Raw genomic sequence first — 23,494 nt, forward strand, 5'->3', positions numbered from 1 at the left:
TGCAAAGACGTTGTTTCAACCAACCATTCAAAATGTTGCAAATCAGCTCCTTTGGTTTTGCCAATTTGCAGAAAAGTAACTTTACCAGTTTCTCTTGAACCTTTAAACGTCTGTCCTTTCAGGACTGAAAAAACATCCTGCAACTGTGCTTACCTTTCCCAAGGTAACTTTATTCATTCATCAAAATCAACGTCAGGGGAGGGTAAAGTCTGACTTCAGAGGTGACGGTTAATGTGAGTTATTCCTACCATGCTCCTGAGGTTTGGAGAGAACGAACACTTGCCGGGGCACCTCCTATGTGCTTTTAAGTGTCGGCGCCCAGAACCGCAACCCAGCCACTTTCGCTGCACGTGCTGGCTCGCGGTTCGCCCAGCAACTCCGTCCCGAGGGCCGCCGACTCATTCCCGCCGCCCACGTGGCCTTGGACGGCCTCGGGCGGCCGCGGTGGAGGCCTGGCCGCCGCGGCTCGATCACCTAGGGGCGGGCGCGGCTGCCGCCGCGGCGTTCCTACCCACCAACGTTCACTCCGCCGCCGGGAGGGCGCCGCCGGCCGGGCTCTACAATCCCGGGCAGCCCCCGCCTGCCGCCCACGCCCACTTCCCGCCCAGAATGAAACGGACTCCGGCTCCGGCCCGGCTCGCCGCCGCCGCCGCCGCCGCCGCCGCCGCCGCCCAACGCACGCCCGGCGGCCTCCGAGCGGCACAGAAGGCAGGCACCGAATCGCCCCGGAAAGCTGGCGCTCGCAGCCGCACAGGCGCGCTGCGCACGCGGCGCATGCGCCGAGGGGTCAGCCGCTCAGGCCCGTCTCAGATCACGTGAGGGCGCGGAGGCGGAGCTAAGGCCTGTGGCGGGAGGGTGGGGGAGGAAGAGCGAGGTGAGCGCGGACGTCAGAGTGGAGAGCGGAAGGTCAGGGAGGCTCAGAGCGGAAGTGAGACTAGGGAGCCTGTCCGCCATTGTGGACCCGAGAAGCGGAGAGCGAGAGGGGAGGAGAGCGTGCAAGCGGAAGAGACGGGCCCTTTCCACCGACTCCCGAGCGCGAGGCCCTCTTTCTGGCTTCTTAGCGAGCGGCGGCGGCGGCTGGAAGAGTCTCTCGGCCGAGGGCGGCAGCCAACTGCTGTGAGTGCACGGGGAGAGGCCCAGGCGGCGGCGGCGGCGGCGGCGGCGGTAGCAGCAGCAGCTCTCGGGTTGCGGTGAAGAATGTCAGCCACTAGCGTGGATCAGGTGAGGGAGCAGAGGCCGCAGGCTCGGCGAAGGCCCGAGCCCCGGAGCTCCACCCTCGCGTGGGGCTCCGGCTCCTCCCCGTCGCCGCCGCCGCCGGGCCCGTAACGGTGCCCCGGGCACGACTGGCTGCGGTCCCGCCGCCCGAGCCGGGGCGTGCGCCCGGGCCGCGGAGCCTGCGGTCCAGGCGGGCGGCCGCGGGGGCCGCGGAGGGTGGAGGCAGGACTGCGATCCGGGGCCTTCGGACGCGTCCTGAGGGCGGCAGAAGTGGGGCTGACCCCGGGCGAGCGCTGGGAGACGGCTTCCGAGTGGCGGGTCGGAGGGCGAAGCCCCGGCACGGGTGGGCGGTCGGTGGCGATGGAGGATGTGGTGGGTTTCACTCCTACGCGGATTGTTTAAAATAACTTGTCTCGGATAACGTCTCTGATTAACACGCTTTTCCTCTCTTCCTTTTTTTTTCTTTTCTTTTTTTTTAATTTTTCTTTATTACCACATCTTTCATCTTGCTACACAGAGACCTAAAGGGCAAGGAAATAAAGGTGAGTTCGGATATTTTTTTACCTTTATTTCTCATTGTTGGTTTGATGTTACTTTTAAACTATGTGGAGGCCTTTTTGGTTTTGATATTTTGTTTTTGTTTTGTTTTGTTTTTGTTTTTTTGAAATGTAGGATTAGAGAAACAGTTCGTCTCGGCTAAGGCAGCCAAATGCTGTCCGAAAGTTTGGTAGGTCCTTGCTTAGAAGCCACTTTTATAGAAACCAAAGTGATGCGAGAAACAGTTTTTATTAGCTTGTATTTCACTTAAGGAGGTATTGTTATGAATGTAGTGACATTTCTTTAATTTTACAGCCTGTATTATGTGACTTCTGCCACAGATTCTCCCAATGTGTGGAGATAAGTGGACATTTTCTTCCTGTCTGGTTTACGTGGGAACGCGCAGCCCACATAGAATTGTGTGTCCCAGTAGTGGAAAGTGTACCGTTAGTCACTGGTTCTGTTGAAGTCGGTCACATTGAGGCAGTAGCCAGTTAGCGATGAAAACGGAACAGGCATGCCATCTTGCTCTGTAGTCTTGCAAGGTTTGACTCAATTTGGTACTTTAGAAAGGATTGGGAAGGAAATAATTTGTGAGGTTCCTGCCAGGATTCTATGATTTACTCTTTAGCTAAAAGAAAAAAAAAAAGTACTGATGAAAGTCAAGCATTTTTAAAAAATTAGTGTGGTTTGTGTTTATTAATATGGAACCATACAGTCAGCTGACTGAAACATGACATTAATCATGTGACATTAGTAAGGGCAGAACAATAACTGCTTTCTTGGGACGGTGCCAATTAAATAACATTACAGTGAACTATGTATTTATTACATTTTGTAATGGGGCTTGAACTTAGACTAAATAGAATTACGCTTCCTGTTTCTTATTTCTGTAGTGAAGTATTACCTACAAAACAAGAGCTACAGTAGCCTTTTAGATGTGAAGTTTAATGTCTTTTATTGGTGCTCCTTATGTTTTTAGGGTTTTTATTAGCTATTGCACATTTGAAAGGAATGGGTTCTATATGCACAGCTTAATTTTCTTCTGAGTTGTAGTACAATTTTTTTGAGAATTTTTACATACTAGTTATATGGCACTGTATTAGGTAACAAATTCATTGCTTTATTTTGATTAAAGATGTATATAAACAACAATTTTAAATTTTAGAATTTAATTTTAATATTAGAATTATCTTCTGTGGTGTAAGCACAAAGCTCAGAATTTGATATTGTTGATTTATTTTAAGTGAGTTTTAAACAATTTATTTGTAAATCTAAAAAGAATGATCCATTAATTTCTTTTTTTGTTAGTCTGCCCATTAGGAAGTATATATATGTGCAATCTGGTCATTATTGCCTAGCATAAATTATTTTATCCTAGATCTGTGGGGAGGTGGCACTTTGCAAGGCTATTTGAAATGCTAAGTGTTTTGTGTTACCTGCTTTAAGGTAAGTGCAAGTTCTATGAAGTACTTAACTTGTTTGACAAAACAAAATAGCATCTACAGCATTGTAAGCCATTACTGTATTACTGTAAGTTTGATTTATGACAGTTATTTCACTTAGGTATATCCTCATGACATCTTTGATATCAGAGATATAAATTTTCTATGAACAAATTGTGTATCAACTACAAATAAATATTTATTGGTTAGTAAAATTTTTTTAATCTGTTTGTATCACCTCTGTTAGATGTATTTAGACACACATACAAGGTATTTATTTGGATAGTTGTTTATTCCAAGAAATTTTTCTTACTTTCCCCCTTACTCTTCAGTTCATAATTTCATCCATGGATAGAACAATGGACTAGGATTCCTAGGAGACCTGTGTTCTCATACTGCTGACTTGCCAAGTGAGCTTGAACACATTGCACCTTTGGTCAGAATTTCCCTCTCTCTGTAAAATATAAGTAACAATTCTAGCCATAAATCCTATTGTATGCTACCAGGGTTGTTGTAGTTAAAATAGTCCATTGCTCTAGTAGCCATGATAATTGCTGCCTCACCTCATGTATTTATTGTTAAGGTGCAGGAAGACTATTGCCTAAGACCTGACAGGAGGGAGAAATTCTTTTGGCCTAAAAGTATTGGTAATCATTTAAGCTGCTTTAAATTGGTAGATACTACAACTGTACTAATACACATACACATTACTTGTATTTTTATGCCTCTGAGAATTACAAGGAAAAGGCAGCAGCTCCAGTGAACTGATACAGGTAGCTATATGTGTGTTTAAGAAAAACTACTCTGCCTTAGTTGACTTGGTTTTCAAGCTAGTAAAATTGTTTTATAATTTTTCTCTTTACTTTTATGAAGCAGAAAGCAAAGTTATTTTTCTTGAACTACAGTCCCAGTGTTCTAAGAATATGAGTATTAAACTTGAATTCAGAACTTATCAACCTTATGAAAAATGCATGTCCCTGAGGAATTATCAGAATTCTGAAAGAATAATCCTTTTTAGTTGACTTAATATGATTTCAGGGACTGTGTATTTCCTTTCTTAATAGTCTTCAGTTGACAGCATTAGCCCAACACCTGGCTTCAGTGTCTTTGATTTTCTACTAAGTATTTTTCTGTATGTCCTTAAATGCACTGAAGGAGCAAAAATTTAAAAGGAATTCTATATCAATCTCTTTGTAAGGCAAAAATGCTTTTGTAGTATAAGTAATACTTCTAGGTTTACTTGTTTGTAAGTTTGAATTCTTTTTAATAGATTGTCCCAATGTTAAATATTAGAACTCTTTTATCCTTGGCCAGGGTAGTACTGAAGGACAGTAGAAATTTAAGGATAGTTATGTACCTGTTGGCCCATAATTTAAAACTGACTTCATATCACTTTTATTTATTTAACAAGTGGAATTTTTGCTTGCTGGAATAAAAGTGTACCATTCCTTTCCCTGCAGGCACCACAGATAAAAGTGTCAGATCCCCTGCTTCTAGTAGCCTCAGGCCTTGCTGCCTGCTTCCTCCTATTCCTTAAGTTTATAAATAGGCAAATATATGGAAAGGAATTTATCTTTTCCCTCCTCTCCTCACCTGCCCCTCCCAACAGAGGGACATAGTCATTGTTTGGTACTGCAATTTAAAAGAATTAGGCTGAATTTGGCTATCTTTTAGTGTTTCAGAAAAGTCGTGGAAAATGCCTTGTATTTTGGCAATATCTTTTGTATCCTCTCCCCACCCTACCCCTAACCCCTCGGGAAATGACTGCAAAGCACTTTACTGTTATTTTAGGCCTCATTTTATTAATCCTCAAAACATTCCTATAAGGAGATAGAGGGTATATGGTATTGTCGCTGTTTTTGTAGGTGGGAAAACATGATGCACAGATCTGTTGACTTTCCTAACTTGATGTAGTCAGGACCAGAGCAAAGAATCACCTGGCTCCTAAGGCCCATGTTCTATCTTGATTTGACTCTGCTTCATAGAGCAGAGGAAACAGGCGAAGAATCATGTAAGTCATCTGTTCTTTTTTCCCTGAAGAACTTGTACAGTCTATGGGACTAGCTTGGATTTCATTACTATTTAATGGCTTTCAGTCTCCAAGACATTAGATTGTCATTAAGTAATGTTCAAAACCTGAAGTCTTTAAGACAATTGAATTTCTTTAAGAAAGGTATGCTTCTGAAACTCTAGGGCTAGCTTCTTATTCAGATTCTAATTTGATGCAAATTGCTTATCAGTATGCGTGAAATACTTAAAACAAAATAAAACATTTTTTCCTTAGATTGACATAGTCCTTGAATAATCTTTTAGGACTTAGACATTTTAATGCATCATTATAAATGACTATAGACTGTATTTACTTAGTGTATGAGAATATTTTCTTAGTCTCAGCCTCTTAGAATTAGAAGAAAAGATAGAACAGAGAAGATGAGTAAGAAGAGCAGTATAATATATATTTGGATAAATTTTAAGGAGGTACTTTTTTACTGTTTTAGCAGTGTGGACTAAATTTCTGGTAATCTAATGAATACAAGAGATAATAGTTGTAATTTTGAAATGGGTGGCTGTTTCAGATACTGTCAAATACGTATGTAACAGTGACAAATATGTACCAGTCCAGGCGCGTAGTGAAGAATTCTTTTTCAGGAGGTAATAGACCAGGCATAACTATTTTTGATAGAGGAGTGGTAAAGGAGAACAGATACGTTAGAATCTCTTGGGCTGAAATGATTAGCTCACCTGATATAACCTAAGGTACCCTCCGCTTTAATTTTGTTTCTAGTGGCTGTTGCATATTTAAATTCTGGGGAGCACATTTAGCTCAACTCTGGCATTGATGCATTCCTTATCAAATGCAGTTAAGCCACCTCAGTGGAGCCAGGATCACGGTGACCTTGAGGTTTCTCTTGTAGTCTCTGAGGGGCAGTGTAGAATCATGAGAGGTGTACTTTGAAGGCTTCACAGAGTATTATTTTTTTGAGCGATCATTGCTACTCAGGGGGTGGCAAAGAACTAAGGGGTTTTACCTGTCTTTGCTCCCATGACTCTGTCAACTTGTATATTTCATTTAGGTCTCTGAACTCATTGGAATAATTAGGGAAAATAAAGATGTTATGATATTATAGAAGAACACACAACGTAAATCCATTGCTCCTAACCTTAATTTATAATATTTTATATTTAAGTATTGTATTTAAAAATGCTGTATTTTTAAGCAATAAATCTTCAGGTATTGAGGGGCTTTATTTTGTTTCCAAGAGATTAGTCGATTAGTCATAAGCTTGTTTATGTGGTCCTAAAGTAATTTTTAGTCCTGTTTGGATCTTGTAATATTTTATGTGATAATAATATCCAAGATTATTAAATACTGTCATTGAATACTCAGATGAGATGAGGTAGGTACTATTAATAACCTCCTTGAATAGAGAAGTAGTCAGAGTTAGACAGGCTAAGTTACTAACTAGAGATCACCCAGCTTCTCCGTGTTGGACTTGGGATTCAAACCCAGGATCTTTTTACCTTGAGTCTGTGCTCAAAAGCACTGAGACAGTGTCCAGAACAACAGCTTTATATAGAGCATTTATGGAAGTGATCTCTGAACAAATATGGCATTATAAATCACTCTGACTGGTTTTCTCGTATGTTGCAAGAGTAATCATGGTTATCTTTAGTGTCTTAGTTTTATTTATACTTTCTTGTGAAAGTCTTCATTGTTTTTTGTTTAGAGTAAAGGCCCTTTTTATTTAGATTTTTTTATGATAATATTTATTTATTGTGATATTGCTTCAAGTGAATTTTAGCCACTTTCTTTAACTGGAGACATTTAAGATATTTATTTTAACGTCGGTTACCAAACAAGGTTATTTATTTACCTTTATTGGACTGAGTAGTAAAGTGATTTAACAAAGGTAGAGAACATTCAGAAATCTATCTTGTCAACAACACTGCTTAAAGTGGTTATTTTAGATTCAAATACAGCATTAGCAAACCCTTCCAACATTTTAATTTAACTGCTTACCACAGTGTTGAAATTGGGATATTTACGTTATGTTTTTAGTAATGAGAAGTGTATATATACTTTGTATTTATGTAATCTTGGGCTTATATATACAAGATATGTAAGTTTTTGGTGGCACATAAATATTTGTATCCAAAATTAAGTTAATCCTAAAGGGGGTTTTTAAATGAAAAGAACAAAGAACCCAGGATAAGTTTCCGATTTGATTTGGAAAATATTGAAAATATTAGGTTATTTTGTGAGTTTCATAAAGATAATTACAATACATCTAATACAAACATATTTTTTAGTTTCAGTACAAAACGGTTCGATTCATCAAAAAGATGCTGTAAATGATGATGATTTTGAGCCATACTTGAGTAGCCAGACAAATCAGGTAAGTGTGACAGTCACATATTTAGGAAATTAAACTTACATTAGTATTAATTGATTTTTTAAAGTAGGTATTTTAGTTGAATGAGGTGAACCCTAACATGAATTAACCCAGCGTGCCTACATAATAGTGAATAGCAGCTGCAGGCTTTTGGCACAAGACGTTCTTTGGAAATTGGAGATGGCTGGAACTAGATTATGAAATACAGAGATAGGAAGATGAACGTTTGTATATATTGTGGTTAGATTTTTTTTTTTGACTGTTGAATTTAATCTTTTAATGCTGCTGCCATATCTTCATAGCTAAAGCAGATTATAAGGTTTAATTAGCTAGAAGTTTGTGGGAGAGGACTAGTTTGTGCCTGAAATTTTTGGTTAGTATAATTAAAGTTATACTATAACCTGGTATGTAACCTGGTAGCATAAGAAATAGAATTAAAGATATTATAAACACACTTGCTTATATATTGTAGGCAAGGAGAAGTTCATCAAATCAAATAACTGGTCGCTTTTGAGGTTCTTCTGTGTTTGAATTTTTCACAGATAATCTTGTGATTTTGTATATAGGAATAATTTAGATTAAACATTGACAAAAAAGAATGGTATTTCTTAGTCTCTGTATACCAATTCTGCATCTCTTTCTGTTTGTTAATAAAAATGTCACTACTAGAAGTAAATTAAAAAAAAAACCTTTCATTATTAACCAGTTTCTTTAGAGAGAACATTCTGGAATGAAACTGCTTTGTTGTTTTGCTTATAAAAAGACATGAAAAATGTACCTTGAAATCTTAACCTAGTTTTTTTTAACTTATAAAAGAATAAGGAACCAAATATTGTTACAGAACTTTGCAGTTGCAGAGAAAATGTGAAAAAAAAGTAGCTTCCAATTTGTGGAATGTACAGTTATTTTTAGGACTTTGGAGAGCCATGGTTATGTTCAACCTGATCTACATTTATTTCTCTTTAACCACCCCCTTCTATCTGTTGATCTACATCCCTAGCGTATGTTGGGAGGGAATAAATAAATAAGAAAGAATAAAAATGGGTGATAAAAGTCTATGAAAGTTTGGCTACTTTAAAAAAAATGAAAAAGTTCCTTTCATTCTTATGTAATCTACCTTTATGATCTCAATAATAAATTTACTTTCCACCTAAAGGTTGTGAAAGAATGTATCACTGGAAAATAGGGCAAGATCATTTGTTGTGAAGTGTAGTGCAAGTTTTGAAAGAAATATATTCTGTTCTATTTGGTCCCATACAGTAATCTCAGTTAACATCCCTACGGCAGTGTTTCCAACTTTTTTGAGAAATTCTGATATAATGAGGTATAGTAGATATTCTCCTAAAAAGATCTCCATGATCAGATAAGTTTGGGAAATTTATTTGGTTTACATAATTGTTTTTTTGCTACTTGATTTTATACTTTTTGTATTTTAATGTAAAATGAATTTCTAAGACAAGGGTATGGTATGAATATTCTCTGACTGACTTGTTCAAACTCTATTTTCAAGAAATTTTAATGGATTATAAATGTTTGAGAATTGCTACCTGTAAGGATCTTCTCGTTTTATTTGGTAACAGATGTTTCATAATTTATTTGTCACAGGGGCTTAGAAGATTGGTTTTTTGGCATTCCACAGAGATGCTTCAGGTCTGCCTAGGGGAGACCGGGGGAGGGTAACCTGGATCCTGCCCGTGCAGCAGCCAGAGCTGTGCTTTGCTTTTCATGTGTTTTATATGTTGGAATTCTGCATAAGATTTCACATAAAGTGTTGGAAAGTCATTTTTTTTTAAGACTATAAGGGCATTTACCGTAGTGAACCCAGTTTTTAAATTGAATCATAGAAGTTTCTTTATGTTGGGGCAAAAACATCTGTAAAAGGTTTGTTTTAATGTGATGTTTAAATGGAAGGTCTTAAACTTTGTGTTAATTAAATCACTTACTGATGTTAGAATCAATGTAATGTGCTCTTTAAAGAGAAGTCTTAAAGTTTAATACCAGTACGGGTATATTTTACCTCCCTCTCCTTGCCAGTGCTGGTGAATAGGATTTCAGCAATTATCTTTCTGTAATAACTAAAAATAATTGTCTAACCAGGATACATATTTACCTTTTAAAGAATACTAACACTATAGAATATTGAAAACTGGGTTTATTGGAGAGCAGAATTGAAAATTATCTGAAATCTTAAAGGTAAGCTGTACAGAATTTAAATTTATCGTAGTTACTTAGCTAAAATAGAAAAGTTTTTACAAATTGACCTTTTAAAGTCGATTAGTGAAAAGTGGATTTATTGATGAAATATCTAACGTGATTATTTTCAGATGTAAAGTTATGCAAGTATTTATTGTTTCTTGTACTGACCTAGCTGAAATAATTGGTTAATTAAAAATTTTTTCAACTGAATATACAGTGTGTTTTTAAAATTAAATCCCTTCATCTGATTTTAATATTATAAATAATAAAAATGATATTCTTTAGTCTAGAAAAGTTTTTAATGTTTGTTTTATATGCTTAGATCTAAATCAAATCAAACCCAGGGATGCTTTAAAAACAGGTTGTTGGCCTTTTACTTCTGTGGCAGCATATTCTATTTTCTCATGCTCAATTTCTCAGGGAATAATTTTCATAGTAATTTTAAAAGTAAATGTATGTCCTTCAGGACTTAAAATTCTCTATAGTTCCTCGGAATAATCTGATGATTAAGTTGATTAAAAATTCAGGTTTAATTGGTACTGTTAAAGATGCTGTGTAATTTGTGCATATAAATTTGAAGAATAAATTGAAAAAACGAAGTTTGAATTGGTCTGCTTGTGTATATGGGGAAATAAATTCCTAGCCATGCTTATCAGAGAAGAGGTATAGAGAACTAAGACAGTAACAGATTTTTTCTGTCCTTGTTATTACTGCCCTTAGGTAAGGTTTTCATTATCTCTGCTGTTGGAATGATTTCCTAACTGGTAATTCCATATTGCCACTCAGCAGTCCTCTTAAAGTCCAAGTCTGTTGCCGTCGTCATGTTAAAGACTTATCAAAGCTTCACCACAGTGGATATATTCATTATAAAAATGGCTCCACTTCCCCCCCTGCCTCATCTTTGGTCAACTTTATCCATGTAACTTATTTAGGGAATAGGACTTATTTTCTGGAAATATAAGTATTTTCTGAATATTTTCTTTCGTGATCTCAAGCTTTCCATTTATATGTGTATATATATACATATAATTATATGTATTTATATGCATGATGTACCACACACAGACTCTCATGTCTGTCACTTCATGAAGTCTTCTGATTTTCCAGTTACTTGCCCCCTCCTCTTTGTACTAGAGCTTTTGTTTTGCTTTGTTCTTATTTCTGTAACAATACCTATCAAATTGCAGGGTAGATATGTCTTCCCTACTAGACCTGTGAAGTGCTCCAGGTCAGAGAGCATGTTCTCCATGTTCTTTATCTTATTTTCTAGGTTATCCAGTGTACTCAAGGATTCTAGGTTGATTCTAGGTTGACTGGCACTGTATCTGGCATGTAGTAGGCATTCATTAAGTATTCATTGAATAAGTAGATTAGGTTAACTGCTAGAATTAGGGAATGAAGAAGTATGGTTGATGAAATATTCAGATTAATTGAGTATAATGTATGATACATTTTTTCTTATGACATCTATGTGATTAAATATGCATGTATTTTACTTTTTGAGAAGTACAATAATATTTTTAAAATAATAGAAGAAAATATACATAAACATTAAAAGTATACTAAACTTCACTTAACTTTTTGTTAATCTAGTAGTTAGTTCTGGGGTTTGAAGTATCTCAGGTTCTTAATGGAAAACAGTTTCTGTTTTTCTATGCAGACGTGCTGTTTTTGGTGAATAATACCTCAACCATTTATTATTGAACTTCTACGACATTGTACTATGTTCTATCTTGGAAGTTTGGATATTTATGAAGTAAAAATAGGTATTAAGTTACTATAACTGAAAGACTCAGTTATAATTGAGTTGTATTAAAGTGTCCTCAGGTCAGAACAGTAATCATGAATTTTTTCTTAGTGTTGTTCAAGTTTTCTTTGAGATAATAGAAAAACAATTGACCTGACTCACAAGGCTAAGAAATGATAATTACAAATGATTTTGAAATTCAGAGGAAGAAGTTTTCATCTTTTCTGTATTTTAGTTTTCAAATTAAAACAAGATTAACTCCTATACTTCAGTATAGCACTTTGCAGTTAACTAGATTTTTAAAGATATGTAATTGATTAGAGCAGCAGGTATTTTCCCATTTTACCGACGAAGAAACAGGGTTAGAGAAATTAAATGATCTGATGATCACTGACATAGAAACTGCAAAAGTAGGGAATAACTACTGTTGATTGAATATTTATTGTGTCCTAGGTACATTATCTTTATTTCTTTTTAATATTTGAGAAAACTCAGAGTTTTAAGTAACTTGATATTGGCTTCACACAGCTGATAAGTACTGGGTTGGGATTAGAATTTAGTTACCTCGTGGCTTCACATCCACCTTCAGGTTGCGTTTCTAAGTTTATGCTCTAGGTAAAGGGTTTGTGGATCTGTTACTTTACAAGTATGTTTAATTATATCCATTGATTATTATATCATTTTTTATGTGTACATATTGTTATTTTCCCCTTTTCAATTAGTTTTTTGAGTAAGAAGGATATGCCAAGCATTTCATATCACTTTGTTAAAGGTTATATATCTTTAAACAACAAAGTAAAATTTCACTATTACTGACCAATTTCAGAATTATGAATAAACTATTTTAAAGTGATTATTTGGACATAAACTGTTAAATTGATTATACCTCGTTGTACCAGGTTTGAAGTAAAAGGTGAAAGAAAGTTTTGAGTTTCTGTTTTCCATCATCAGTAGGTGGAAATTTTGTTCCCCTTCATTCCACTTAGCTAGCAATTAAAAATTTATCTGACATTTAGCAAAACATTTAAAAATATTTCCAATTATAATCGAAGCTCTGCTAATACAAAATGTGTTGACCATATCTTACTTTTAAACTTTAGTAGTTTCCTACAACTTTGTTCTTACTAGAACCCAAACCAAAACCCTTGCCTTTTGGAAGGAGACTGCTTAAGTTACTTTCGTAAAGCTGAGGAAAAAACATCTCGTTCAGCTAAAACTACTGAAAGAATTAGGAAATAAATAGCATTGTTTGATAAACTGGAGAAAGCAGGCCATTTATCCAATGTACTCAAGGATTCTAGGCTGGTAGCATGGAAGCACTGTGGACAGCTCTGTAGTCAGGCAGGGACAGCAGTGCATCTCTGCTCATTAGCTTGAGCTGACTATTTGACAAGGCCCTTGTGATTGATGGAGCACATTTTAAAGTAATTTAAACTTACCGTTTTGACAGAATCAGTAGTTTAGGGGTGAAGTAGTAAAACCCATGATTTAAAAAAAATTGAAAAGATATTTAATAAAAGGCCCCACAGCAAAAGGGTGTGGACCTGGTCCAGCCCCAGAAGTGGCAGAATTGGTGAAAATTTTGTTACCCATTTAATAATATAGCTGGGGGGGGGGGGCTTTTTTTTTTTAATAGGAATCAGTATATATTAGATAATCTATTAAAACCGGGTTGACAGACTGTGACCCAGGGACCAAAACCTGTTTTCTTTGAGGAAACCCTTGAGCTAGCAGCTTTTAAAAGGGTTGTTAAAAGAAGATGAATATGTGACTGCAACTGGATACCGTATTTGGCTTGCAGAGCTTAAAATATTTGCTCTTTGGCTCTTTAGTTTGCTGATCCCTGAATCATGTGATGGATATAGACAAATTAGGAACCTGATGTGTAACTGTTGTGCAAAATTCAGCATTTGTGAGGGTGAAGTAAGAATATTCAACATAAGTTATGAGTGTGATTTTGCAAACACTTTATCATGACGAATGAACTTAAAAATTTTCCGCCTTGTCTGTTTTTCCACTCCCACATCCAGGTAAAGACTTACTAAGTCCAGATTTCAACGCCAGCATTCTAAATTAAAACTTTGAAACTGAAACTGATTACCTCCATATTCAACTCAGCTTCCTTATTCTTCCCTCATGTGGAATATATTCACTTCCCTGTGCAATGTCTTTAACTGTAGGTTTTCTTTTAGAATGAATATTTTATATCAGTATTTTTCACAATGTACGCATTCAGTAAGTGTTTGGTTAAAAAAGTAATAAAGGGAAACCTTAATAACTTCAAAAAAATTTAAAAATTAAAGAAATCTTGATTATGTATGTTCATTAATATTGGCTAAATGTTTGGGCTTTCTCACAGTGACTTCAGTATGAAGTACTATGAATACTTTTACTTTCAATAAATAATTTGGTGATTGAATTATAAACACAGGTGTGTGTATATATATCCATGGCTACTGAAGCTTACTCATTATTCATTTCTTCAAGAATTTTTTTTTTTTTCTTTGAAAACCACTGTTGGTGACTTTGAGCTTCCCTCAGGCTTCATTTCCTTCATACTAATATTGTGAGCATTCTTTGAATATATTTTCAAATATGGTTAATAATTATCCAATATAGTTAAAGAATATGTTCAACTAAATTAGTAAATGGTTGACACATATATTTCCAGTTTTGGATACAGTGGAATATACTTAATATCAAATGTGTTTAAAGTCATTTTTTTTCTTTAAATAATGCTGACACAGTTGTTTTTTGTTTTTAAGTTCAAGTTTTACTGAAAACACTCAGTAAATCTATGTCTAATTATTAACTTAAATGCAGCCTTTATTTGATTCTCTTGTCATTTTCATTTAATTATATCAGTCATTTCAAAAGGCAAAATATGAAACTAGCTTTCTTATGTACAGTGGACAGTTTTAATAGTTGTAAGGTATGTCACAAGTAACTTAATAGTAATAGTAAGGCATTTTAGTTTTCAATAATAGGCCTTTAAAAAATAAAATGAATTCCAGGTAGTATCTGTGATGTAATTGTCACATATTTATATTGATATACTTTCTTGAGTGGGAAAGCAGTGGCAGAATAACCCCAAGAGAGTGACAGCCAAAAAAACCAGAATGGGTTTGCTCCATTTTGCACTTTGCTCCATTGCATTCTCCACTTTGCTCCAGGGAACTTAGAATGTCTATGTAAATAAAGTGAATAATCAGCCTTCAAAATGATATTGACCCTTGGGAGGGGAATACAAATTGTCTGGACTAGATATTAGCTTAGTTTTTTCATCTTGCTTAATTTTAACAAATTCTGAAGCTCTGTCCAAGGCTTTAAAAATCACACCTAAATCATAGAGTGAAAATCTATTACAATTGTCCTTTGGTGTCCCTAGGGGATTGGTTTCAGGACCCCCGCTGATACCAAAATCCACAGATGCTCAAGTCCTGTATATAAAACGGCGTAGTATTTGCATATAACATATGCACATCCACCTGTATACTTCAGATCACCTCTAGATTACTTATAATACCAAATACAATGTAAGTGCTATGTAAGTAGTTGCCCGTGTGGCATATTCAAGTTTTGCTTTTTGGGACTTAATGGAAAATTTTTTCTTCCTGAATATTTTCGCTCCATGGTTGGTTGAATCCATGGATGCAGAACCTGTGGATTGGAGGGCCGGCTGTATCAGACATATTTTTGGCATAAGAAACCTACTTTCAAAAGAAATCCGTAGAATATTTTATTTTTTACATTGGCTAGTAACAAATTTGACTGAGTTTTTTTCTTTAATAAGCTTTGATTTTTGGCAAATCACTAAATGGATGATTAATTTTATTCAAAATAAAGGCCAATTTAATTATAGTAATTCTGGAAAAAATGATAGGAACTTACTATTTCTAAATTAAAATTCTGATCAGGAAGGTGATAACTTTGTTATGTAAAATTTAGAAAATAGGCACCTGTAACCAACCATTAAGAAACCATTAGGATTTTGTTTTCTTTTTCAAAGCAAGCAGGCAAAACAGAACAAACAAATATGGATCATGCTCTAAGTATAATCTTGAATCTTTTTTTGTTTTTCCTCTCAGAGTGTGAACATTTCTCTATTCTAGTTTTTCTTTATGAAAGTACAAAATGTAATTGCTGAACTGGATTCCATCATAGAGATATACTGTAATTCCTCTATTATTTGGCATAGTTGCCATGTTTGTTTAATCCTTGCACATAAATTTTTTGTTCATCAGTTGCTAAAAATAAAGCTAACAATCAGTGTTTCTGCAAACTTTATATATCAGCTTTTTGTAGAAATTAGAGTATTTTTAAATCGTGCGCAGAGGATCTGGCTCTTAAACAAAAATAATCCCCACCCTATCCCCCCACCCACCTTCCCCGCAAAAAAATACCCTGTGATTTCATTACAGATAAAATAAAAAGAGTCATCAGTAAAGTTTTTCCTTGACAAAACTGGATTTGAAATTTTAACTTTGTTTATCTGGAACAGGTGCATCTGTTTTCCATTTATTTAAAACTATCTGATCTTAATCTTTCAGATGTCTCTCTCCCCGCTAATCTTATTTCGCTCCTGACTGTGATCTTTTGTTTTCCAGAATAACAGCTATCCACCAATGTCAGATCCATACATGCCTAGTTACTATGCTCCGTCCATTGGATTTCCATACTCTCTTGGGGAAGCAGCATGGTCCACAGCTGGAGACCAACCTATGCCATATCTGACAACCTATGGACAAATGAGTAATGGAGAACATCATTATATACCAGATGGTGTGTTTAGTCAACCTGGGGCATTAGGAAATACCCCTCCATTTCTTGGTCAACATGGATTTAACTTTTTTCCTGGTAATGCTGATTTCTCTACATGGGGGACAAGTGGATCTCAGGGACAATCCACACAAAGCTCTGCTTACAGTAGCAGTTACGGCTATCCACCGAGTTCTCTTGGGAGAGCTATTACTGATGGACCGGCTGGGTTTGGCAGTGATACCTTAAGTAAGGTGCCTGGCATTAGCAGTATTGAGCAAGGCATGACCGGACTGAAAATTGGTGGTGACCTGACAGCCGCAGTGACGAAAACTGTAGGAACAGCTTTGAGCAGCAGTGGTATGACTAGCATTGCCGCCAATAGTGTGCCCCCCGTTAGCAGCGCGGCGCCTAAGCCAACCTCCTGGGCTGCCATTGCCAGAAAGCCTGCCAAACCTCAACCGAAACTCAAACCCAAGGGCAGCGTGGGGATTGGGGGCTCCGCCGTGCCACCACCTCCTATAAAACACAACATGAACATTGGAACTTGGGATGAGAAGGGGTCAGTGGTAAAGGCTCCAGCAGCCCAGCCAGTTCTGCCTCCTCAGACTCTAGTGCAGCAGCCTCAGCCGTTAATTCAGCCGCCACCGTTGGTGCAAGGCCAGCTGCCCCCGCCGCCGCCGCAGCCGCAGCCGGGAGCGCAGCCGCAGGCCCAGCCTCACCAAGCGCAGCCGCAGCCGCAGCCACTGCAGAATCGCTGGCTGGCTCCTCGGAACAGGGGGGCGGGCTTCCACCAGAACAGTGGCGGGGGAGGTGAGAACTTTGGTTTAGGTGTTGTTGCTGCCAGTGCTTCGCCTGCCAGCGTAGAAGTGCATCCAGTGCTGGAAAAGCTAAAGGCCATAAACAACTACAATCCCAAAGACTTTGACTGGAACCTGAAGAACGGACGGGTGTTTATAATTAAAAGCTACTCTGAGGATGACATACACCGTTCCATTAAGTACTCTATCTGGTGTAGTACTGAGCACGGTAACAAGCGTTTGGATGCCGCGTACCGTTCCCTGAATGGGAAGGGCCCGCTCTATTTGCTCTTCAGCGTGAATGGCAGTGGACATTTTTGCGGCGTGGCCGAGATGAAGTCTGTCGTGGACTACAACGCGTATGCCGGTGTCTGGTCGCAGGACAAGTGGAAGGGCAAATTTGAAGTTAAGTGGATCTTCGTCAAAGATGTTCCCAACAACCAGTTACGGCACATTCGCTTAGAAAATAATGACAACAAGCCAGTTACCAATTCAAGGGACACCCAAGAGGTACCCCTAGAAAAAGCTAAGCAAGTGCTCAAAATAATTGCTACTTTCAAGCACACCACCTCAATCTTTGATGACTTTGCACATTATGAAAAGCGTCAAGAAGAGGAGGAAGCCATGCGTAGGGTAAGAGTACAGTGAGTTTTGCGTGTAGCGTCTTTTTATTGGGGTGGTGTGTATGGATGGACATCTTTAATGCCTTTTAATATTACATTCTGAGTTTAAGAACTTTACTCTGAAGGCAACCAGCCACTTAGCTTAAGAAACAGAACTCCGCAGACCCCCCGTGAAGGCCTCGGATGCCTTTCCAAAGGTAACCCTTACTCTGCATTTGCTTCCTACCTATTCATACTCCTCAGGTGATAAGGGTCTTTATGCTTTATCAGAGCCCTGAGTTCTGCATTTGTAATTAAGCAGACTTAAGAACTGGCTAGGGATTCTAGTCGCTAATCTTAAACTTTAATTTTACGGGAAAATGTATTTGGAGTTTAAGACAAACAGCTTTTAAATAAATGTTTGAGTACTACACATTTTGTATTTATGATAAACAGATATTTTCCCCCAAGATTCCTGAGGCCTGTTCATAACTTGTACACTTAAAGCACTTGTACAAAATATAGTAAGGATTTGACTTTATAGGAAGGCAGCTTAGAATTGAGAAGTGGACTTAAGCTCGGCAGAATTTGATTTCCAATTCTGTTATTTGCCCACTGTGAGACTCTAAGGGAGATGTATCCTGAAGTTACACACTGTTTATACTTGCGTCAGGTTGGCCGGGGTTTGATCACAGAGCCCATAGAGCAGGACAGGCTGAGGAATATTTTCTGTTCCAAGCTACAAAAGTAAATTGCAGAGTCCTATTTTTAGGAGGGAAAGAGAATGGATGGAATAGGCAACTAGCAGATTTTTCCATAGACAATACATTTAAATTTCAAATGAAGCAGGGCTTAAGTTAGAATCTTCTCCAGTAAATTATGTTGGTTACTATGGAAAGCTTCTATGTAGAAATTAAGATACAGCACGAACTTCAACTGTATCTGTATGTACAACATCAGTGATTCGTCTCTGGGTGTGTGAGCCTGAGTATCCTGTGGCTTTTTAGTCTGCACAGAAGAGGGAACTGTTTCAAGTAACAGTCCTCACCGCTGAATAATGTTGAAATAATGATCCTACCAAACCTTATGGCATATAAATATCAATTAGAGTGCTCTCCCTGAAAATGCAGCTTCTTGAGACCCACTCAGGGAAAATCTGATACATTTGATAAGGGACCTGGTGGTGTTACAGGCACCTCAGGTGATTCTGGTGCTAGTGATTGCTGCACTGAGTTGTTAGAAACTTTGCTTTGGAATAATACGTATGACTCTTAAAGGCCCTGCTCAACCTTTCCAGTGAATTGCTGAATATAATTGAGTTTTCTCCAGGTTAGATGTGGGAAGTGAGGGGAAAAGGAGGATCAAGAGTAGCTTCTGAGTTTTTGAAGCTCAGCAGTTGAGTAGATTGTCTCACTGTAAGAGCCTTTACAAATAGTGAATCAGGAGAAATGATTCAACTTTTCTTTTCTCCCATCACCCAGGACAGGTCACCTTGTACGTCTTTCCACACTTCTCCTCTACCCAGTCTGAAAATTTATCTTAGTTTTATTTTTTTTTATTATATAATTGTCTCAGGAATTATTTATGTTTTGTAATCATATATACAACGATTTAAACTTTATATTTTTAAACTTAAAAATTTTACATTTAAATTGTTTCATGGCTTACTGCCAGTGTTTTTATAATGTGTCTGAACCCACCTTTGACATTTTAATTTGGAGCCTAGCTTGTTTTATTACCATCTTTTTTTTTTTTTTTAGGAAGAGTAATTTGGCGTAATATATTTATTAAGTGCTTCTAAATCCTGAAAATGCCTTTCTTTGGCCATGATATGTGAACAACAGTTTTATTGGATATAGAAATCTTGGGTCACAGTCTTTTCATTCAGGCTTTGTTTTATAGTTTTCTATTTATAGTCTATTATTTATAGTTTTATATTATGGAGAAGTCTGGGGCCAGCCTAAATTTTCTTTCTTTGGAAATAACTATTTCTGTCTGTGTGCACAAAATTTATTCTTGCTATGTGAACATGTATATGGAATGTGCACAGTATGGGTCTCTTATAATTTTCCTTATTCTTTCATCTGTAGGCCAAGTTTGTTTTTTTTTCTTTTTCCTAGTAATGTCAAAATATGTATTGAATCTTTGTCCTTGAATGCCATTGGTTCTTATCTTCATTATTTTCTTTGCGTTTTGAGAGTTTCTCAAAATTGAATTTCCATGTCATTGATTTGATTTACTTTGTGTTGGTTCAGTGATTTGTGAGGTTTTGTATTTTTCAATGACAGCGTTAGTTTGCTTACATTACCACATCTAGTTCTCCCTTCACAACTGTTGTTTTCTTACCTGAATCCCTTGTTCCAGAGTCCACCTTGATTTTTTTTTTTCCCCCTCTTGGCCATTCTCATCTTGATTTTATTGAGCACAAAGATGAGTGTTGAAAGCTTATTTCTGCTCCCTGTAATTATCATTTTTAAATTCCTTCCTCTTACATATCTTCTTTAATTTCTTTTTTTTTTTAATTAACATACAGTAAAATTGTAAATTACCTTTTGCTGCCTCTTTTCTAGAAAGTCAAGTGCTCCTCTCCACTAGTAAGTAATTCACTGATCTGTTCTCTCTCTCTATAAGGCATTTTCCATAATTTCACATGAATGAAATTACAGTGTGTAATCTTTTAACACTGGCATCTTGTACTCAGCACGTCTTTGCAGTTTATGTTGCTTTGCGTATCAGTTCTTTGTTCCTTTTAATTCTGTCTTTCCATTGTATGGATTTACCAGTTTGTTAACCATTCATTCTTTGAAGGACATCTGGTTGCTTTCAGATTTGAAGAATGTAAATAAAGCTCCTATAAATATTTGTGTATATATCCTTAAAAAAATTTTTTTTAAAATCATACAGTGAAAGTTACTTTTTTGGGCTGTACAGTTCTATGAATTTGTAACACATTTGTAGATTTGTGTAACCACCACTATCAAGGTACAGTATTCCCCCCAAACTATCTTTTCTTTCCCCTTTGTATTTTATCTTTCCCCAGTGTCTATCTGAACTCATTATAGTTTTGTTAGTATCCTTTTTTTGTGAACAAATATTTTAAGACTCTTTGCTTTTTTTTTTTTTTTTTCTGTCATCATTAAACCAGGCAGAGAATCATCCGGATCAGGTATTTGCCCCCAGATAGGTTTGTTTTTGTGTGTGTGCTTTAATGCTTGGTGTTAGTTGCATATTCTCTTTCCATGGCAAATGTGGAGAAGGGAGAGCCATGATGTATGTTGACTTTACCAGTTAAGTGATTCATCAACTTGTGAAGAGTAAGAAGGGAGAGCCAGTGCAATGGACATGCTAGTAGGTGAAATTTGACTTTCCTTTGAGTTTGAAACCATCATGTCAGGAAACCTTTTCCCCTGCTTATTAACTGTTTGGCATTTGGGATATCATGTGTTCTTGCTGTTTTCTTTCTGGAGCTGTTAACTCCTTGTCCAGGCAGAAATTGTAGATATTCATTTGTAGATTTCCTGTTAGGTACGCTTGTGTTTGCACTTTGGCTTTCCAGCAAAACTACTTTCAAATACTCTTGGCATCCCAGTATGAAGGATGTGCCCCCTGTCTATTCTAGGCCCTCCTTGGCTCCATCAAAAAGGATAAATAAGTGGTGTTTTGCTAGGATTTCCTTCACTGGTTATGCCTTTTTTCTTTTTTAAGTAAAAGGAGTTGCAAGTCATTATTTATGTTCTCTTTTAATGTGACCCCATCTGTCTTGTATTCAGCTGAAATTCCTCAAAGCTTCTGATATGTCGAGGTCACATTTTCCCAGGTGCACATCCTTCAGAGACCTTGGGTAAAGTAGGGGTTCTTAAGCAAGACAAAAAATGGCACTACTTATAAAAGAAAAGATTGATAAAAATTTGCCTAGATTAAAATCTGTTCATCAAAAGATGCTTTAAAGAAAGTAAAAAGACATGTTAGGAACTGGGAGGAATTTGAACATAACTGACCGAAGACAGTTGTCAAGAATATTTAAAGAACTCCTATGAATCAGTTTAAGAAAAAAATAATCCACTACAAAAATGGGCAAAAGATATGGATAATCCTTTCATGAGAGAGGAAATAAATATGGGTAGTAAGTGTAAAAAGATATTCAGTCTTAATAATAATTCAGGAAATGCAGATCAAGACTATAATGAGAAAATATTTTATATCCACTCATTTGGCAAAATTAAGAAATTTGATAATAGCAAGTATTGGAGAGACTGTATAACAACAAAACGTCTTATACAGTTGCAGGTGGGAGCATTGAATTGATATAGCCATGTGGGTGGGTAGTTCTGCATTTTCTTACAAAGCTGAACGTTTCAGTACCTTGTAATTCAGCAGTTGTCCTCCAGGATATATATCTATACCGAAGAGAAACTTTGCGCATACCCCAGAATACATATAAGAATGTTCTTAGGAGCACAGTTGATACTACTAAATAACAGGGAACAACTCAAATGCAATCAGCAGGAAAAATGCTTGCTTTATGGTTTTTTTGAGCAATTCAAGAGTACGTTTCATACGTCCATGGCTCTTTACCCCAAAAAAGTATCGTATATATTTCCTAAGAATAAGGATATTCTCTCATGTAACCGTGATATTCTGTCAGTTGGTCCAGAGTGTCCTTTAAGCCTTTTTTTTTTTTTTTAAATCTTTTTTTGTAGTGTAAGATCCAGGCTAAGATTAGAATAACCAAAACAGTTTTGAATAAGAACTATTTTAGAAGGCTTATACTAACCTGACTTCAAATCTTTGCCTTCCCCAAGTGTGGAAAAATTTTTTCGTATACTTTTTAATAGAAGTTTTATAGTTTAAAATTTTACATTTAGTTTTGTGGTTACTGTAGCTTTCTTTCATTTCCCTTCTTACTGTGTTCATTTTTTTCTTTAAGTTCTTCAGCCTATTTGTGATAGCAGAAAAGAAGTTTAAAAAAAATGAATTCCATCTTGTCACTGCTGGGTCTTTTTTATTGACTGTCTTCTTGCCCCTTTTCTGGTTATTTTAGCAGAGAGGAATTCCCCAGCTTGCTTTGCCAGTACAGCAGCCTATGGAGGAGCTGACCAGACATATCCTGTCTGGTCATATAAAACATGGAAAGTCAGGCTCTCTATCTTAGAGTGAGGGGTAGTCGTGAAACTTAAAACTGCAGGAAAAATCCATGCCAGTTATTGCAGTGTTTGTATAGTTCTTCATTCTTAGATTTGAACACATAATTTTGATATATTTGATTAAAATCAAGCTTGATGAAAAAACCGAGACAAATCCTCTAAAAGAAATAGGTATTTCAGAGAGCAGAAGATAATTTATACAACAAAATTTGATTTGTTAGGATTCACATGTAAAAAGAAAAGAAAACCAGAAAATGTTCTTGGAAATGAGAAACAGGATTGTCAACAGTTTTTTAAAATGTTTCTTTTTAAGCAAGTGGATTAATAAAATGTTAATGTTTTAGATCCAGTTAATCATCTGGAATTTCAAATCAGAAATTTCCAAATGTGGAATAATAGAGATGAAAAACATAAGGCGTGAAAGATGTGGTGGAAAGGAGGTCCACTATATCTAAAGGAGTCTTTAAAAAGAGTACAGGAAGAAACAGTTGGAGGGAAGAACGACTAAAGAAAAATTTCCAGAGCCAAAAGATACATGTTTTCAGAATGATGGGCTCACTGAGTAACCAGCAGGATTATTTAAAATTGTAAAAGATAAAAAAGATAAGATAAAGAGACAAGCTTTCCAAGCAAAACGCCTGTAAGTAAGCTACAAA

The 23,494-nt window shown here is 36.9% G+C and overlaps 1 protein-coding gene across 12 annotated transcripts in view; it reads left to right on the top strand.

Moving 5' to 3' along the window:
- The first annotated feature begins 969 nt into the window (after positions 1 to 969).
- Positions 970 to 23,494, top strand: part of YTHDF3 (YTH N6-methyladenosine RNA binding protein F3) — a 33,351-nt gene continuing 10,826 nt past the window's right edge. For 2 of the 12 annotated variants that reach the window (XM_082433654.1, XM_082433663.1), the window contains exons 1-7: positions 970 to 1,221; positions 1,733 to 1,757; positions 5,063 to 5,208; positions 7,509 to 7,594; positions 9,197 to 9,241; positions 16,142 to 17,725; positions 20,840 to 20,860. In XM_082433654.1, the coding sequence (XP_082289780.1) occupies positions 5,151 to 5,208; positions 7,509 to 7,594; positions 9,197 to 9,241; positions 16,142 to 17,725; positions 20,840 to 20,860 (1,794 nt within the window). In that variant the 5' untranslated portion in view covers positions 970 to 1,221; positions 1,733 to 1,757; positions 5,063 to 5,150. The other 10 variants (XM_082433658.1, XM_082433662.1, XM_082433664.1 and 7 more) reach the window with 10 other exon arrangements.

The sequence above is a fragment of the Balaenoptera physalus genome (genome assembly GCF_965194825.1).
Source record: "Balaenoptera physalus genome assembly, chromosome: 17".
NCBI classification, from domain to species: domain Eukaryota; kingdom Metazoa; phylum Chordata; class Mammalia; order Artiodactyla; family Balaenopteridae; genus Balaenoptera; species Balaenoptera physalus.